At 40.7% G+C, this 17,810-nt stretch overlaps 1 protein-coding gene across 7 annotated transcripts in view; it reads right to left on the reverse strand.

The window, feature by feature from the left end:
* Positions 1 to 17,810, reverse strand: part of LOC146801344 (CD276 antigen homolog) — a 213,826-nt gene that overhangs the window by 135,306 nt on the left and 60,710 nt on the right. For 4 of the 7 annotated variants that reach the window (XM_085621002.1, XM_085621001.1, XM_085620999.1 and 1 more), the window contains one exon: positions 2,512 to 2,570. In XM_085621002.1, the coding sequence (XP_085477128.1) occupies positions 2,512 to 2,570 (59 nt within the window). Of the gene's footprint in view, positions 1 to 2,511; positions 2,571 to 3,023; positions 3,338 to 17,810 lie in introns of all 7 variants that reach the window. The other 3 variants (XM_085620996.1, XM_085620998.1, XM_085620997.1) reach the window with 1 other exon arrangement.

Consider the following 17,810-nt stretch of genomic DNA (forward strand, 5'->3'; position numbering starts at 1 on the left):
GAACCCGACATCGAGCCGAGGCCGCCCAGCGTCATCGATCCGGAGCCGCCTCACGGCATCGACCCGGCGTCAGGTAAAGCGGATCGACCCGACATCGAACCAAGGCCGCCCAGCGACATCGAACCGGAACCGGCCGACGGCATCGACACGGCGTCAAGTGGAACCGATCGACTCGTCATCGAACCGGAGCCGCCCATCGACGTCGACCCGGCGCCGAGTGGAGCCGAACACCGAGAAAAGGGCAGTAAGTGGTAGAAAGGGCATCTGAGGCCCTGTGGAGCCCTAAAAGACCATTCTAGGGGCTAGTGGGGTGTTAAGACCATTCTAGGTGCTAGGGGGGGTGAACTGAGACTGGTGCAGGGACCTGTGTGAGGAACTGTGTAGTTGGTGAGCCAGAACCTTAGGGTACCCTCATTTTACCTCAGCTTAGGCCCCAGCCTTGACCACTCTAGGTGGGACATCCCCAGGCCACCCCAGTGACCACAAGCTGTACTTGGGCATGGTAAAATCAATCTACCTCATAAATGTGATCTGATTTGCAATTGTTTGACTGCTTATATTATTTATTGAAGGAGTGTTATTTATTGTCTGACTGTATTTAATCCTGCCTGGTATTTATTGTCTGACAGTATTTATTTGCCCTATGTATTTATCGCACCTCTATTTATTCCTTATGTATTTATGACCTAAACCTATTTATTGCACCTGTAAAGTGTTATTATTTAATTGACCTGCTATTTCTGAAGAAAATCCTTTTGTATTGTATTTGTGACATAACCCTGCAACTAAGAGAAAATTAAGATAAACACAAAGAGATTCTTTCATAATTTTTACGGTGTAGTGTCGTTTTTGGAACGGATGAACGCATGGTTATTGTGAGGGTGTGACGTACGCTTAACACGGTGCCTGACCCCCGACTGCTCGAGCCAAGCTACCCCTTATGCTGGAAAGGCCGGGTGACTGCTAACCCGGTTGCCCAGTTTTCTAACAGTGATACTTTCTTGTTTAACGATTTGTGCTCCTGTGCTCATAAAGAGTCTAGGGGATACTTTGAGTAATAAATAGATATATATTTTGAATATATATCTGTGTGGTGTCCTTTCATTGGTATAAAGGGGGGTTGCATATGGTGAAACAGCTTGCTTAACATGCCTAAACGAGTTTAGCCTAAAAGACTGCTTAGCCTACGCTACCACTAGGGCAGCTGGTCCGAAAAGGTTGACTTACAACCACACCATAAGGGTTGCTTGGCATGGTACAAGGTGGTCACTTTAATTAGTGAACATCATATACCAGGCCAACTTCTCACACCTTTGATAAAGTTTCAGTCTTTCACTAGCTTTGATGAATCACTGTATATGTCTGATGAGACCAACTACAGTAGTTTACGCTAATAGTCATCAAGTGATTGGCTTCCTATCCTAGATCTGTGGACACAATAGATTTCATTAGGATTTGCTTGCTGAACAAGTCATCGACAATCGTGGAAGGCCACCAGGTCCCAGCTTTACCTTGCTATCGTTAATGTATACCTGGTCCTCTGGTTTGACATCTCTCTTCCATGAGTTTTATTGCAATCTAACACTGATGGTACACATTTATATGTTATCTTTTTGCCAGTAAAATCCTCCGTTATAGCCTTACAAAAATGTAAACATATGTGCAGAATTACTACATTCTTGGTCTCCCTCTCGTTACTTTCCCGTATGAGTCAGAGGGTTCATTTTCAAACAGGATGTATTCTTACTGACTTGTTAATGTGCAATTCAGATCAGTTTTAGGGAAAGGTCCATCCCAAATATTATTAATAGCTTCATTTGGTAGAGGTAAAATAGAACCAACAATTATAGGAGATTTAGAGCTATATCTGTAAATGAAATCACAAATATGATTATATTAATTTACAAAAGAGGCAGGTATACCATATTTATCCTGAAGAAAAGCAAAATTAGTAATAGTAATATCAGTCGAAAATTGAGAAACATATGAAATACCTTTCTCTTCAGATTTAGGAAGGTAAAACATGTGTGATGTATTGTAAGAGTATTGTAAGAAACGTATTCTACCAAAGTAGAAAAATCAGAAAACATTGTTGATGGAAGAATTAATCAAATAACATCTTATTTAATAAAAAAAACATGCACTATGTTAGAATGTGAAATATAGAAATATAGCAACAATTAGACATGTGAATAATATCTTTTAAAAAAATGTATCAAAAGATCTTGCAAAAAGGGCATCCATCTGGGTATAGGACTATGCTGAAAATCAAAGGTCAAAGCATATGACTGTCTAATATTGAAAGAATTGTATATCTATTCTGAAGTCCATGTTGAATGACATTTTACAGTAACATGAACAACCTATGCCTCCACAATCTCTCCTCTTCTGCTGCCCCTATACATTTTCACTTCCCATGCACTGTCATGTGGGAAGTTTTGGTGGTATTTGACTAAGTCATAGCTAACTTTCAAATAAGAGAAGAATTCGCAGCAGACAGAGGTCTCTTACTATGTTCTTTATACTTGCAGCACATGGCGGTGCCAATACAAGCCCAGAACAGCCACATCCTACAGAAAAAAGAAAAACAGTCAGTAAATCAGGAGTACTGTGCAGGGTTATGAACTACCACAAACATCAACAAACACAGACCATAACACAGCTGGAAAAAAATGCATCACCTCATGACATGTCTTGTAGCATTAAGCAGCACAGAACCAAACAACAACACTATGCTTCTAGCAGAGAAGGCTTGGATGAAAATATCCATCATTATAAATACATTTGTGTGTGGGGGGGGAGGTGCGAGTGTGTGTGGGGAGGTGTGTGTGTGAGAGGAGGGGTGTGTGTGGGGAGGTATGTGTGAGAGGAGGTGTGTGTGGGGGGAGGTGTGTGTGAGAGGAGGGGTGTGTGGGGGGAGGTGTGTGTGAGAGGAGGGGTGTGTGTGAGAGAGAGGAGGGGTGTGTGTGTGAGAGAGGAGGGGTGTGTGGGAGGAGGGGTGTGTGATCAGATTAGGCAGTCACCTCATGTTAACCAGAGGGAGTCTATTCCAAGATATGCCCAGAGATGCAGAGCCAGGGGTCAGGCGCAGGATGGCAGGGCAGCATACATCACAGCTGATGTGGTGTTCCTCCTCTAGAGAATGACGCTTCCTCAAGGCTTGAGGGTCCATCTGGCTCCTCCACTCATAGAAGAGCAGAGCCGGGGTTACATTCAGCTGGGTCTCCATCCACAACCGAGAAGAAAGAGGGCTTCAAGAAGAGCTATCAAGGAAGAGCTGCGGACCCTCGAGGCCGATTGGATGGTCAATAATTGGTACCCAGTGCATTAGCCAAATCTGATGGGCCAAGAGACAGGGGTTACACATACCATGTACATGTGAGACCAAGGGGAAGGGGTTTGAAGGAGCGTCTTAGGAACGTAAACACCCAGGGCAACTCAAATATATTCAAAACTGACATAATGTAACTTTACATAAACATATAGGGACAACAATATCATATTATAAACAAATACAAATGCTATTTTATTTAAACAATACAATATAAATATTGAATTATATTATTCACATCCACACTTCAATCATATCTACATTCACTCTAAAATCATTCTACACAATAACAGACAAGACAATGGCAATGAAGTTATGACGAATTGATAATATCTCCTGTTTCCTAGCATACAATAAACACTTCATTGAAGTCAAAAAATGCTGGTCGATAACACAAGTGATAATATAATCAAATAGTAATTAGTGGCTTTGAACACAAATTCCTTCCTCGCCTTGAGACCCTTAGGGGTGAGTAGTTTGCGCTTTACAAATACCAGATTTAGGATTCTATGCGCGTTTCCGCAGAAAAGTGCCTTCTTCAGGAAAAGCCACAAATTACACTTGTGTAGTACCTGTAAAATATGTATATGTAGTCCCAACCAAAATTTCAATGGTAAAATAAATATTTTATGCTTTGTGTTTATGGACTAGCTGGTAGTGAAAACACACAAAAATAAATACATAAGAAAAAGATTAAAAAAAATAAGAGGTTTAGATTAAATAGAATAAATGAGACCCAAATGTAACAGAAAAATGAGAAAAAGAAGTATATATACATTATGCCAATTCGCTGTGCAACCAACCCGTAAGCCATATATTCGGCAGTACATGTAATACACCGTGACCCTCCAAGTGACATATTAAATATATATTTCGTTTTTTGTAGATTGTGCACTCAATACATTGAGACCTTCAAAGTGACATAAGAAAAGTTTTAGATTGTACCAGGGTATATATATATATAGGCTCCAAAAAAGGATTTATGGATGAATGGTCTGTATATGATAGTTAAAATATGCCTGAAATAGATAAAGAAGGAGGTCATACACAGATAATAATTAAATTGTTCTATTAATTAAATTGTGCCAATATGTTCCCTAGGTATGCGGAGAGTCGTGGATCTGTTGCTGACTGTATTGACCAAGGTACGGTAAGATAAACCTTACACAGACCTGCGAGACAACCAAAGACGCGGACAGACTCGCGCAAATACTAAGGGACACAGTATATACGAGTACCTAAAATAGAGATGACAAGGCTTACCTAGGGTGAAGAAAAATTCTCCTTATTTACAAAAAAGACCATACACTTACCTAATGGATATATAATACAGAATACTATTACCAATAGTTTTAGACATAAACCGATATAACAAGCATTTACAATGCAACAGCCATCACAATTGCGAGATTTTTGAGCTATTGGCATTGTAAATGGCATTGCCTTTTAGAATAATAAAAGGCATTGTCATTTACAATGCCAATAGGTCAAACTTTGGCAAAAGCGAGACCTATTGTATTGCAGAGCATGGTGTCTGGGAAGCGGGCACCGCGCTCAGTATTAAAGTTTTTTTTTTTTTTTAAATGAAATAGAGCGCAATGTCCCTGAAGTGGGCGAAATAATCAGAAGCCAGCATTTACGAAGGACAATAACACAAGCCAATTAAAAATAAGGGTGGAGAGTGGGCGATGCTTCAAAGCCATACTCCAATACTGCATGATTCGCAGCAGTGCATGCGCTGCCCAGGCTTAACCTAAAACAGAAGGATCTGTAATACAAAGAAAACAGACGTAGGAAAAACTTACTGCAAACATCCCAAAGACTGCAGGTCTATTCAGAAAACCTTATTCCAGGGCAACTTACCTTAAATGAAACTCAATCAAGAGCCAGGTATGGCGTGTTTATTAGCCGAATGCCATCTGAACAGAAGAAACCACGCCGGAGCCGAATCAATTAAAAGCGGTGAAGGACAACCGTGCGCATCATGTGACCAAATCACATGTGAGAATATAACTGCACTCGGTTGTACCTAAGGCGGAGGCCATGATAGAATGTATCAAAAGTATTGAAGATGAAGCCTAAATTACACATAGCAAAGAAATATAATTTAAGATATTATAAGAATGTATCTATAAAGAAAATCGCAATAAAAAAGGTACAAAACCGCGAGACTTGATGAAATAAAGCCTCTAAATGAAATAATGAAACCAAGGAAAAATCTCCGGAACCCATGTAATTGTAACCGCCAGCAACGCAATATAATACTGGTTATAAAAGGCAAATAGAAAAACAAAATTAAATAATGTGACGTGGCGTGGAGACCCCAAGCGCCAATGGTAATACATGTATGGCGCACTCCACCACAACATCAAACTATAGAAAATTGGTCTTGTATAAGTTAGCCTGCATTATAACGTATAGTTCCCATGGAATTCCTTGATTCAAACCATGTGGAAAAGTATTGCATGTGAAAATCCAATACACTGCTCTGTCTTTTCTTACTTCATCTGGATTATAATCTGGTTTGTTGTCAATTTTCTCCAAAACGAGTCAATCTATGTCCTCAGGTTTATGTCCCAGCTCGAGGAAAAGTCTCACAAGAGGAGCAGCAATTTTTTGGGTATGTATTGCAGAACGATGTTCAGTAAGGCATGTAGCTAAGGACCGAGAGATTTCTCCCATGTACCCAAGCTTACACGGGCATAGCAAAAAATAGATAATATTGTTTGTTTTGCAGTTCGTGAATGTCTTAAGAGTTATATGGTGGGTGTTGTATTCAAAAGTGTCAGTCACAATCGCTGTATGCTTTACATTGAGTGCATTTATGATTTCCTACAACTGGCTTTTGTCCATCAACTGTCTTCCGTATATATGAAGCGTTTGGATTCATGTGGGAATGAACTACATGATCCTTAAGATTCTTGTTAAGCCTACGAGCAAACGTAGGACGCGCTTTGATCTTACTCTGCTCTATATTTGTGTTAAAAATGTGCCAATTGGCACATATGGTCTGGCAAACCTGCTTGTTAAGGATAGTGTGTCTGGTAACACACACCAATTTGGATTCCCCTTTAGATGGTTGATTATGAAGAAGATGGTCTCTGTCATGGAAACGGGCATGTTTGTAGCCCTCAAGCACCAGTCTTCTGGGGTAGCCTCTAGTGATGAATTTAGTTTTCATCATAATGGATCTAAAGTCATAATCTTTCAAATTAGTACAGTTCCGCCTGAAGCAGAGGAAGTGTCCTAACAGGATGATTTCTTTCTACGCTTTAGGATGGTAGCTGCTAAAATACAACACTGTAATCCTGGCTGTAGGTTCTACATAGAGATTGACTTCTACTTGATGATAGCAGTCTGTCTCTAATTTCAATATCTAGGAACTCTATCTTCTGATTGCTGCTATGAGCAGTGAATTTCCAATTGTCGCACTGATTGATCCAGCCAAGAAATTCAACAAGGGTTTCTCATTCGCCACACCAGATGAAAAAAACATTGTCGATGTAGCGTACCCAATGGGTGATGGACTCAAAAAATTGTGTTACCTTATGGTAGATAAATCTCTGCTCAAAATGAGCCATGTAGATATTGGCTACTGTGGGAGCCCAGGATGCTCCCATGCTGGCTCCTTTGATTTGTCTGTAGAGATTGCCGTTAAACTCAAAAGGTATTTTCTTCTAGCACCACTTGTAAAATATCTACAATGAAGGCGGAGGAGCAATCAATATGGTATTGCTCGATAAACCACTCTACTGCTTTTAGAGCTTCCCTTTGTGGAATATTACTGTAGCAAGACTCTGTGTCAAGAGTGACAAGAGTCTCTGTTGGCATTAAAGAGAAGGCCTTCCACTGTTTTAATCATATCTATGATGTCTTGAATGTGAGATGCAGCTTTTGGTATAGATGGATGTAAAATCAAACCCACGATTTAGAAATAGGTTCAGTGACTGATAACGATAGGACAAGATGGGGGATCACAGCTGTTTATATGTTTTAGGCACCCCATAGATACAGGTCATACAAGGATGGTTAATATTAAGAACATCATATTCTTTCTGGCATATGATTCCTAGTTCTAAAGCTCTTTTTGTGAGAAAGAAATCAGCTGTAGGGTCTATTTTGACTGGTAAATAATGTTCTGGATTGTTTAAAAGAACATTCATATCTGTCATGTAAGTATCAGTATCAAGTACTATGATACCATCTCCCTTGTCACAATTTTTAATTGTTACCCTGGAAGTACTACTGAGGTATCATAAGGCATGAAGTTCAGTCTTTTCCAAGTTGGGAGGGCGACGACGTATGTTATGGGGGGCTGTTTTTAAGCGGGTCACAACTGCATTTTCAAAAATGGCAACTTCATGGCCAACCTGGTCAAAGGCAGGAGCATCTTCTCCATCAGGGTAGCATCAATCTCCGGAAGTGGGCAAGGATGGGAGGGAATAAAAGCTCTAGAACCTAGATAGACACTCACCCCTAAGTTAGGACTCCCTTAGCATGGGAGCATAGCTGCAACAACTGCAAAGTCTGACTGGACTTTGTGGAGTGTGTGGCTAAAGAGCAGTCCCCAGTGTGAGTTTGTGTGCACGGGGGGGGGGGATATTGAAGCCCCAGGGAAAATAACAGAACATATTATGTGTATTTGTACAGTGCATGTTCACCCAGAAAGGCATCTTGGCACAGAATAACATATGTTTATTGTTACTCAACTCAAAGGTACGGTCTGATTTTGCTGACCTTGAAAGGGTGAGTCGACACAGAATGTGACCATGAGATCAAACACAAATCCCTGAAATGGGAGCATTACACCAACTAGTTATCAGCCTCTCCATAGGAGTAGGTGGATGAGGTAACTAGACTCATTAGGAACTGCATTCAATGCCAACGTTACTGGTGTTAGTAGGTACACAACCTCCAACTTTCTACTTATAACTCACGCGCTTTACTCTATTTTTGCCGTTGAAGGACTCCCTTTTTAGTACTTCTTGACACTTATTGAGCAAAATGGCAGGACATTATGTTTGATGGAGGCCTAATATATTTTTATTTTGTATAGACACCCTCACTGCTGGGGTCTTTTTATAACCGATACTGGCTTGCATGGATTTGCTAGTATGAAAGTACTTTCTAACACTTACCATATTGGCACTATTTTTAGATACGTTAGACTCAAATGATGCAGGCGCCATTTGCTTAGCACTTTTTTTTTATTATTATACTGTTCCAAAATAGTGCTTGCCACTTGGATCAGTATCCCAGATTCTGGTCAGATTCTGGTCAGGCATTCCAAAACAAAACATAAAATATATATCCATCCAATGTTTGTAGCGTGATGATTTCAACTTAGCAATTCATGTAAAGCATTGCACAATTAATTCATAGCTTGACTTAAATATGTTTAGTTTAGATTTTGTTCACACTGTGGAAATGTGATTTGAACTTGCAAAAATGTGCATTAGTAGAATATAACTTTTTTCAGAATTAGCGCAATGTTTTATAATGTAGAAAACAGAACCAGCTCGTGATTCAGTTCTTGCTCTCAGAGTTTCTGTTGGTCTTCGAGATAGAAAAGACATTTTTTTCTCTCCGTGTAAAGAAGAACAGTAGCATAATTTACAGCTGTGACCTCGGAGCTTTATCTCTGTAGTTGCTGGAAATGTTTAAACAAAGCCTCATTTAATTCTTTGCTTTAGAGAGAATAGAAAATACACATATTTTAAAAGTATGTTTTATGTTTCTTGATTAATTAAAAGGTTCTTTTGCAGATCATGTTATGTGTTTAGTTGGAAATAAAATAAAACATTTTAAAGGAAGGTTAAGAGATGAAGTTATATTAAATAGGGTGCAGAATATGCTGTGGGAAGGATCTTCACCTGTCTGAGAGATGACATATGCAATCTGTCTAGGGGTGGAGGTATCCTTTTGGAAAATGCTGGCTTCCAGTTGGAGGAAGAAGAAGTCACGCTACGTGCTGGTAACATTATACTTTGATAAACACGTTCCTAGTTAGGAGTTTCAGGGCACTTTCAGAGCCCTTTGAGAGAGCCAGACAGATTTAGAGACGGAAGGCTGCAGAGGAGTTTCAGACTCCGATGCAGAAATGAAGGGAAGAGAGCAGATGTGCTTTACAGATGCAGGGAAGGAGAGGGCAGACCTTTATGGACAGCGTAATGGAGGCAGATGTAGGCAGATTAGATGTAGGTTTAGTTCCATTCTGACTTTTATTAAAATCCCCAAGCTTCATGCTTTGACTAACTGGCTTTGCCAAGGCTTATTTGTTCTATGCTTGAATTCTCTTAATGGGAGATTCTGCAATTTTTAATTGTTGATTTAGCTTCATGCTAAGCTCACTCTTGCTTCTGTTCTTTATCTCTTCATGAGTCTGACTGTGCCTCACTGTCATAGAACAGGGATTGTTTCTTTATGGAACGCTTTGTATGGAAATTATAATGTGTTTTGTATTAACTTAATTTTTATATTTTCAATTCTGTAACCTGATTGTTATCTGACTAATGAATGAAGAGTCAGAGAACATAACATTTGATTTGGAACATAAAACCCTTTAAAACTACTCACAACTCTCATTATTGACTAAAATGTTTATTTGCATTTGATTAATTGCCCATGTTTATGAAGGAGCTCCCGGGTCATAAACGGTGGCCAAGATCCATTGCCTTAAGCGGAAACTAGTGTGATGGTAATCAAAGGTGATGGTGCTACATTACCTAAATCTTCCAAAGAGAGATTACTGTGAGATTTCCGCTCCAACATTATACACACACACACACATATTTCCGCTCCAATAGGATGGTAAGGACCCAAAGGAGCAGAGTTTAGGTTAACACCCTGGAAGGAGCTACAAAAAATTGCCAAAGTTAGAATAGGCCCAAGCCCCTAAAAAAGTCCTGATTCCAATGCCCAGAACTTGAAGACTGGCAAAGCGGTATTAGAAGGCGGGCCAAGAAGGCGGTTGCTGAAGCAGGTATGAATATTAACAGGGAACAACGCATTTGCAGTAATTTCTGATTGTGGTAATTTCGGACTGTGGTAGTTGCGTTTGCAGTAATTGCGTTGGATTAGATCATGGTATGGGGTAATTGCATTTGCGGTAACTGCATTTATTAGATTGTGGTATGCAATAATTCCGGTTGCGGTAATTGCAAGCAATGTGTTAGATTGCAGTTATGATTTGATTGTGTGATGTCTTGCGGAGTTGAGATGAGAGTCGAGTGAATCTGGTTTCGGGCTGGACGCTCGTGGTCCATGAGAAAATATATGATTTTGATTTCAGGCTCAAGGAGTAGCCTAAGATTCGGGGATAGATTTGTGGTGTAGAAGACACAGATTTGTTGAAATTGTCGGACCACAGATTTGTTGGGAAATCGTGAAGCGCTATCGACGGCCAGCTCGAGATAGGGAACGTTGTGCAAGTGGGTTTGTTAGAATCGTGTAGGAAGCCTTGTGCACAAGGGTGGACCATAGAGATTCGAGTGGCCAGCGCAGGTCCTGGGTCACGGTGCATGAATGGACTTGAGTGATTGAATCCTATAGACCTTGAAGAGAGGCAGACAATTACTTGCGACTGTCCAGTCGTTTTGTGAACAGACAGTTACTTGATTCTATTAGTGAGAGTGTGAATGCGTACGGTGAGGTTGTGAAGGAGGGTGAACTGCTGTGAGAAGTGAAAGTGACTTCGGAGTGTGCCGCCCTGTGATAGGTCTGTTGTGTGATTACCATATTGAGATTGGTTCAAAGTCTTCAAGAATTTAAACTGTAACAGGATTGGAGGAAAAAAATTGACGTTTACTGAATTGAATCAAAACATTGGATTGAATTATAGCAAAATGGAATTGTTTAAAGGTTTTAAGACACTTCTGAGAGGTAAATTGACAAATTTGATTTGGGTCGGGGACGAGACCCCACCTGATGAAACACCTGCACATTTTGTGCTAACAAATTTGGGATTATTTTCATGTTTGTGGATTCGCCAATGGTGCAAGGTTACTGAGAAAGAGGGTCCGTTGAGTTTTCCAAACTATGGTACTTTTATACTGCAAATTATTGACAGATTAAGAGAAATGTTATCTGAAATAAAGTCACCATCTAGAGCCACACAATTTGAAGCCTTAAACATGTGGGAAAAGAAAGCAAGAGACAAGGAAAGAGGACTAAAGGGTAAAGAATCAGATACAGGAAAAGGAAATTATGGATGACAAAAAGCCTCAAACCAATATTGATTTAGTGGATGAAATATTGGATGCATTGTTAACCGAGTGTCCCCTACCTTATATGGTTCCCAGTACAAATTCTGATAATAGTGTACCAGCAAGTACTACAGTGGCTACTGCTTCTGTTGAACCAAGAGAAATACCGATTGAAAGAACTTTAGAGACGTTTTAGATTGCCCCACCATCGGTTGACTCGATACCAACAGTGATACCTCCAGGTGTTAATGCTCCAGTTGTGACTGATTCGGTACAAAATGTAGCTGCACAAACAATGCGTAGATACATTTTGACTGTCCAAATTACTATGGTCTCAACTCAAGAAGCTCAAAGAACTGTAGAAGGAGTAATTATATCAGAGTTTATCTCGATATTTCAGAATTCACATATTATAGAGCAGAAACTGCCCCAGAAGGGTAAAGCATTGAAAGATAGAGGAAAAATTGTCTTTACAACACCAATAGCCAAAGGAGAAGCACATTTAATTGAAGATGGGATTTTTCGACCATGGTTTGAGGAAGCAGCAGGGATTGAAAGGACAGAGAGCATGATGGAACAAATTGACCCAGAACCCGAAAAAGAGAGACCACTTGATGTTTCAAATGTAAAAATTGAACTTGTAGAAATTATCAGGGAAGGTTTAGATCTTGGGACTTTGAGCTAGTATCAGGAAAAAGACTTAATTTACCCGAGTAAGGATATTACAAAATGTGCAGAAACTACACGTGACAGACTGACTGATTTGGCCCAAAAATATGAAATAGACATTTCAGAAAGTTTTCCATTTCAGAAAAGTACAAACGGATGATGAAGCAATTGAGACAATGCGTTGTTCTTCACGAATGCGATTACACGTTGCAGAATTGGTGAAATATATTTGTAAATGGAAGGTTTTTGAGAAATTAGGAAATAAGTGGGCAGGCAAACATGAGAAAAAGAAACAACCAGACCTAGTTGAGGAAAACAATGAACAGGATGAGGGAGAAGCTTCAGCTTATCCATTGATCGAAATAGTGGGAGAAGTGCATGTTCATGTACCATGGGACGAAGTTGAACCTGCAGCATTTGTGAACAAATTTCCAAAATTGAGAGACAAGCCTGTACTGTGGTACCCACAAGTTGATGGATTTGTAGGAATTTCAAAGGCTTTGTGAATTAATTTTAAAATGTTCCTTGACACTGCAAAGCCAACTGAATTGTAATCGGAATGTAAAGTTGTCGTGCAAGGGCCGAGTGAGGAGACAATGAGAGAGTCTTGCACTAATGCACCATCTTCTGTTATGGAGAAAAATGAAGCTGTGATTACTTTTCTGAAGGGTTGTGTGCCACCAAAAGGTCTTAATTGGGTTAAGATCAGAAGAACCTCATGAGAACTAAAAGAATCGGTTCATGAATTTTGTTAAAGAGTGTGTCAGGAGTTTCAGCAGCACAGCAGGAGAGAGTGTACTGATGTCAGTGACATGAGATTCTTTGTGTCTCAATTTATTGGATAATGATCTTTGGTCAGATAGGTGCGCACATTCAGCAAAGCATGGTTGGTTGGCAAAGAGAGTTGATAAATGGGATTGCAAAGAATGAAGGTGAGATACAAGTGTGGTTCCACAAGCAGGATTACAAGTGCTCAAGGAGGATTTGGTGTTTTACAGGACAGAGATAGAGGAGTTTTGGTTAGTCCAAATTCAGGTATAGATGTCACAATGCTGAAGAAAATGACATTTAGCCATCTTTGTTATAGATTTGAGCATTGGAAGTGTAGACTTAAACCTGATACAGGGAGAAATGCAGATGAAAAAGGTACCATGTTCAGCAAAAGCAAATGTCATTTCAGAAACAGCTACCAATGACACAAGTTCTCCAAGCCCAGATGGTCCCACAAAATATGAGAAACCCTAAAATTACCTTAAATCCAAAGCAAATTTGTATTCTTTTCAGAACCAAAATCAGAACACATTTCAACAGTCTGCTGTATGTGAAAGAGACAGTTTTAGCCCCAACATTACTGATATCACCAGATCCATTGTGAGAACAGTGGAAATTTCAGACCTACCTTATATAGGAGAAAAGACCCAAGTTGTAGGTGTTGTAAACAGACAGAATACAAACTCCGTTTTAGAGAAGATTGTAGTAAAATTGGGTTCATTTGAGGAAAGGTATCAAATTGTTCTTTGTGACTTATGCAATGTAGGCCTGATAGGAAATCATTTGTGGTGCAAGTTAAACTGCACAATTTACTATACACCGGATGATACTGAATATCGGACTCCTGGTGAGGATGTACAGTTTAAAATGGTCCAACAAGAGACAGCTGTTTGATTGGTTTTAGAAATGACAGTTGAAAGATTACCCTCTGATTTGGAAGAAACAGTGAACCCAGCAGTATGGGAGTTCACAGAGAAAGATGTCAGATTAATAAAAAGTGCAGAATCAGTCTTAGTCAAATTAAAATCAGATGCCATGTATTTAGCAACACCATCATACAATTTGACACAAGAGACAGTTGCAGAAATTTCACTGGTAATTAAAGATAAACTGAGTAAGGGACTTTTGGAGGAATTGATTGACAGTTCATGTAACTCTCTGCTCACAGATTTACAGAAACCCAATGAGAAGTACAGAAGAGTGCAGAAATTTAGCAGCGTAATTGTTCTGTGATGTCCTATGGAACCGAATCCAGCCAACATACCTTTTCAAATTCCATGTACTGAAGAATGGCTTACTGTTATTGAGTTTTGTCAGGTTTATATCATAGTGTCATTACATGAGGATAGTCAGGAGTACTGCCAAAAAGGGGATCAATATCTGGGACCTTATAAGTATGTAGTTATGCAACACAATATCATTGAAGGAAAAAAAGGATGGTGCACCAAGATGAAGTCAACGAGTTCCATGTATATTCCAAAAATAGACTCTTTATTGAATTTTCAATTAAAAGCTTGGGCCTCAGCCAACGCGTTTCGTTCCAAAAGGAACTTCTTCAGGGCAACTATGACTTTGTCTTGATCCGACAATCGAATAATTTCAATAATGGAACAAATTCCGTAGGGGCCTGGGTTCTGGACTGAGGAGAATACCAAATTTATAAAAGAGCAATTCGTCTGGACTGTAACACCCAGGTCCTAACTTCGTAACAATTTCAATGTAATGCTTCAAAGTACAAGTACATCCGAAGGCCTAAGTAACAGCCAATATTCCTTATCCGTGTCGATAGTCGCGTTATCGGTCTCCGTCCCTTATTCAGACACAATATCATTGGTACAACAAGATCAACTGTTGCATGGCTAAACACTTATACGGTCCCAAAGGCAAGACCTATTGGCTATGCCAATGCTTGTTTTAATTGTGTTGAGAATAAATTGGATTTATGAGATGCTCATGCGCAGTCCATTTGTTTCGTAGGTATGGGGCATAATAGAATTTACACGAAGGGTAAATGTGTTTCGCTATTTTTATGTCTGCAGAAATTAAGAAATGCTTACCAGGTAATATTCAATATGATATCACTTGATATGCTTGCTGATCAGAAAAGATTTGACCATAAGCGATTTACGCCACTCTGGCGTCCTAAAAAAGCTGCATTTGTGCGCAATCTTCGCAAACAGGCTCCAGGAGCGGTGTAAACCAGATCTGGCAGGGAAGAGCCTGTTCCACCGAGAGACGCAGCGAGAAGAGTAAACCAGCCATTGTAAGGAGGCCTGGCCATGCCGGGGAGGAGGCTGTCCAATGGCAGCACGACTGGCGTGGCTGTGGGACACACTCCATCATCACCAGCATCCAGGGCTCGTCTCCCTGAACACACCCACCGTAAAGGCAGGCTGGTCTCACAACAACATACCAATTGAGCACGCCCTCACCGAACAATGCAGTCGCATTGGGAATGGGATGCATACGTCAATTATCTCACCAGCAATAGCACCGCAAATACAAGCCTCAGGGGCGTATGGACGTTGGACGTGCCTAGCAAAAAAATCTTACTGCGGGATATTCAGGCAATGCAAATAACGATACTCCTAGCTCATGCGCAGCGCCATCACTCCTGCAACTCACCCAAAATCCCTGCCCTGCACCTTCAGAGCTGCCCGCCTGAGGTGAGTCAGTGCGGTGCCTGAGATCATTAAACCAGACCGCACTCTCCAACCAGCCGCCATCTTAGAACAGGAGTCATGTTCGTTACACCAATGCAAAATGTCAAAGCACATAATACAGGGCAATAAACAAAATATCAGTAAAAACATCGTTTTTAACACATGTATTTTCGTGGAATACTTTACAAAAATGCTACCAATCAGTAGTATGGTTCTGTACTTTCACAATTATACTGCAATAGGTTTCACACTGAACAAAACAAATATACTCAAAATACTGTTTGAAGTTTCACAGAAATAAATGCGGCTGATATTAAATCGCTTAAATGAACTCATTTAAATATGTCCTCCTTCTTGTGAGTAAAACGGAGGAATGTCTGTGTATCCGGATGTGCGTCATCTTGCAGAGTTCTGAGCTCTGTTTTCTATCTGTCACTCTCCGATGTGCGGCTTAGCCGAGTCTGAATGGGGAGCGTGCGCTGGGCTTTCGGTTGCGGGGCATGGACCCCCGGGTGCGCACAGTGGCTTCTGGCTGCTCGCTGTGTGCAACCAGAAGAGAAGCTACGGATCGGACAATGTGTGTTCACTCGGGATGCCAAAACCGCCATGGTACACGCACTGCCTAGTTCAGTTATGGTGCACAATTCACTTTTCGCTTACTGGCGCATAATGAAAATTAAAGCGCACATTAAAGCAAAGTGATGTCCTGAGTCATTATGCCCCCTTTTAAAGTGTACAGTCCACTTAAATGATCCTGAATTGCACAATTTAAAGGGTGCTCTCAGCTTTTAAGAGTGCGTCTTAGCCACCATACATGCCAATGTTTGGAAACCAAGCGCTCGCAATTACGTTGTTTTTCCTCTTTCCTCTTTTAGAGCCGTCTTAGTTGGACTGGCTCGCGAGCTGTCACAGTTGGACTGTCTCGCATGGCTGGTTTCTTATCTTTATGGGGCCATGTGTTTGGCCCCATAGAGATAAAAAAACCTTTTACGCTAGCAGTAAGTCGGAGCAGCCAGTCCAACTGGGACGGCTCTAAAAGCGAAAAGTGTACGTCACGAGACGCTCCTTTCCAATGGCTGGCCACCGTTTAGCATAAACGGTGACGCCAGCCAATGGAAAGGAGGGGCGGGGCTTAAAGCTCACTAGAGAAATCTAACCTAAAACGTTAAATCTCGCCAGTGAGACTGCGCATGTCTGCGCAGTCTTACGCCAGGCGAGACCTAAAAAGGAGCTAGAAAGGTTTCACCAGAGAGAGTGGAAGCAATTCACCAGAAGAATCCACCTCAAACTCAGGGAGAAGTCAGGATGCTTTTGGGAATGGATGGCTACTGTAGACAGTCGACACCAAACCTTTCCCTAGTGGCTAAGCCTTTACTGAGGCTGACACACAGGGATGTGTCTGATCCGCTTCCATTGGAGAACGATTGCACAAAAGCATACCTAGAGTCAAAAGAGAAAGTGTGTCGTGCCCCGGCACTAGGGATGCAAGTTTATTTAAAAGAAAATACACCAATTTGCAGTGAGAGGGAGGGCTGCGCTCTCTCAGTGCCCGTTCAAAAACATGAAGATGTTCAAAAATCGGTGACGTGTTTCCCAATAATCCTTGACCCTATCATCACAAAAATGCCCAACTGCCTTAAATGAGTAGCTGCGGTTGATGTCAGTCACAAAAAGAGTGAGAATATAATGATGGAATGTCAAGTAACTGAAATGGCCTCTTATTTTGTGGAGTTGCTACTGAAAATTCTTGCGATTAAAGCATGCCTTTATTCAAATGTACTGAGTCTACTGCCAGTAAAGGAAGCGGTCTGTGATGAAGCTGAACCTGAATGTCTAGACACTAACGATTAACCCCTGATTGAGCCCGATCATGCCCATTTTGTAGATGGCCCATGTTTAAGAGGTAACAATGGCACATTAAGAGAAGCATATGCAGTGTGCACCATGAATTATGTCGCCGAAGCTTCATGGCTTCAAGAAGTTACCTCAGCACAAGATACAAAATTGAATGCCCTTACCATAGTATGCAGTCTAACTGCTCAAATGGGATTCACTATTGTCATGGGAAAGAGAGATGGTAATTCAGAAATTTCACATGTGAATCTGGGAAGGACACTGTCTATCCAATGTTAATGTCAATAGTGTACACTTGGGAAGAGTTGAAAGTGGTAC

Source organism: Triturus cristatus, chromosome 8 (assembly GCF_964204655.1).
Source record: "Triturus cristatus chromosome 8, aTriCri1.1, whole genome shotgun sequence".
Taxonomy (NCBI): Eukaryota; Metazoa; Chordata; class Amphibia; order Caudata; family Salamandridae; genus Triturus; species Triturus cristatus.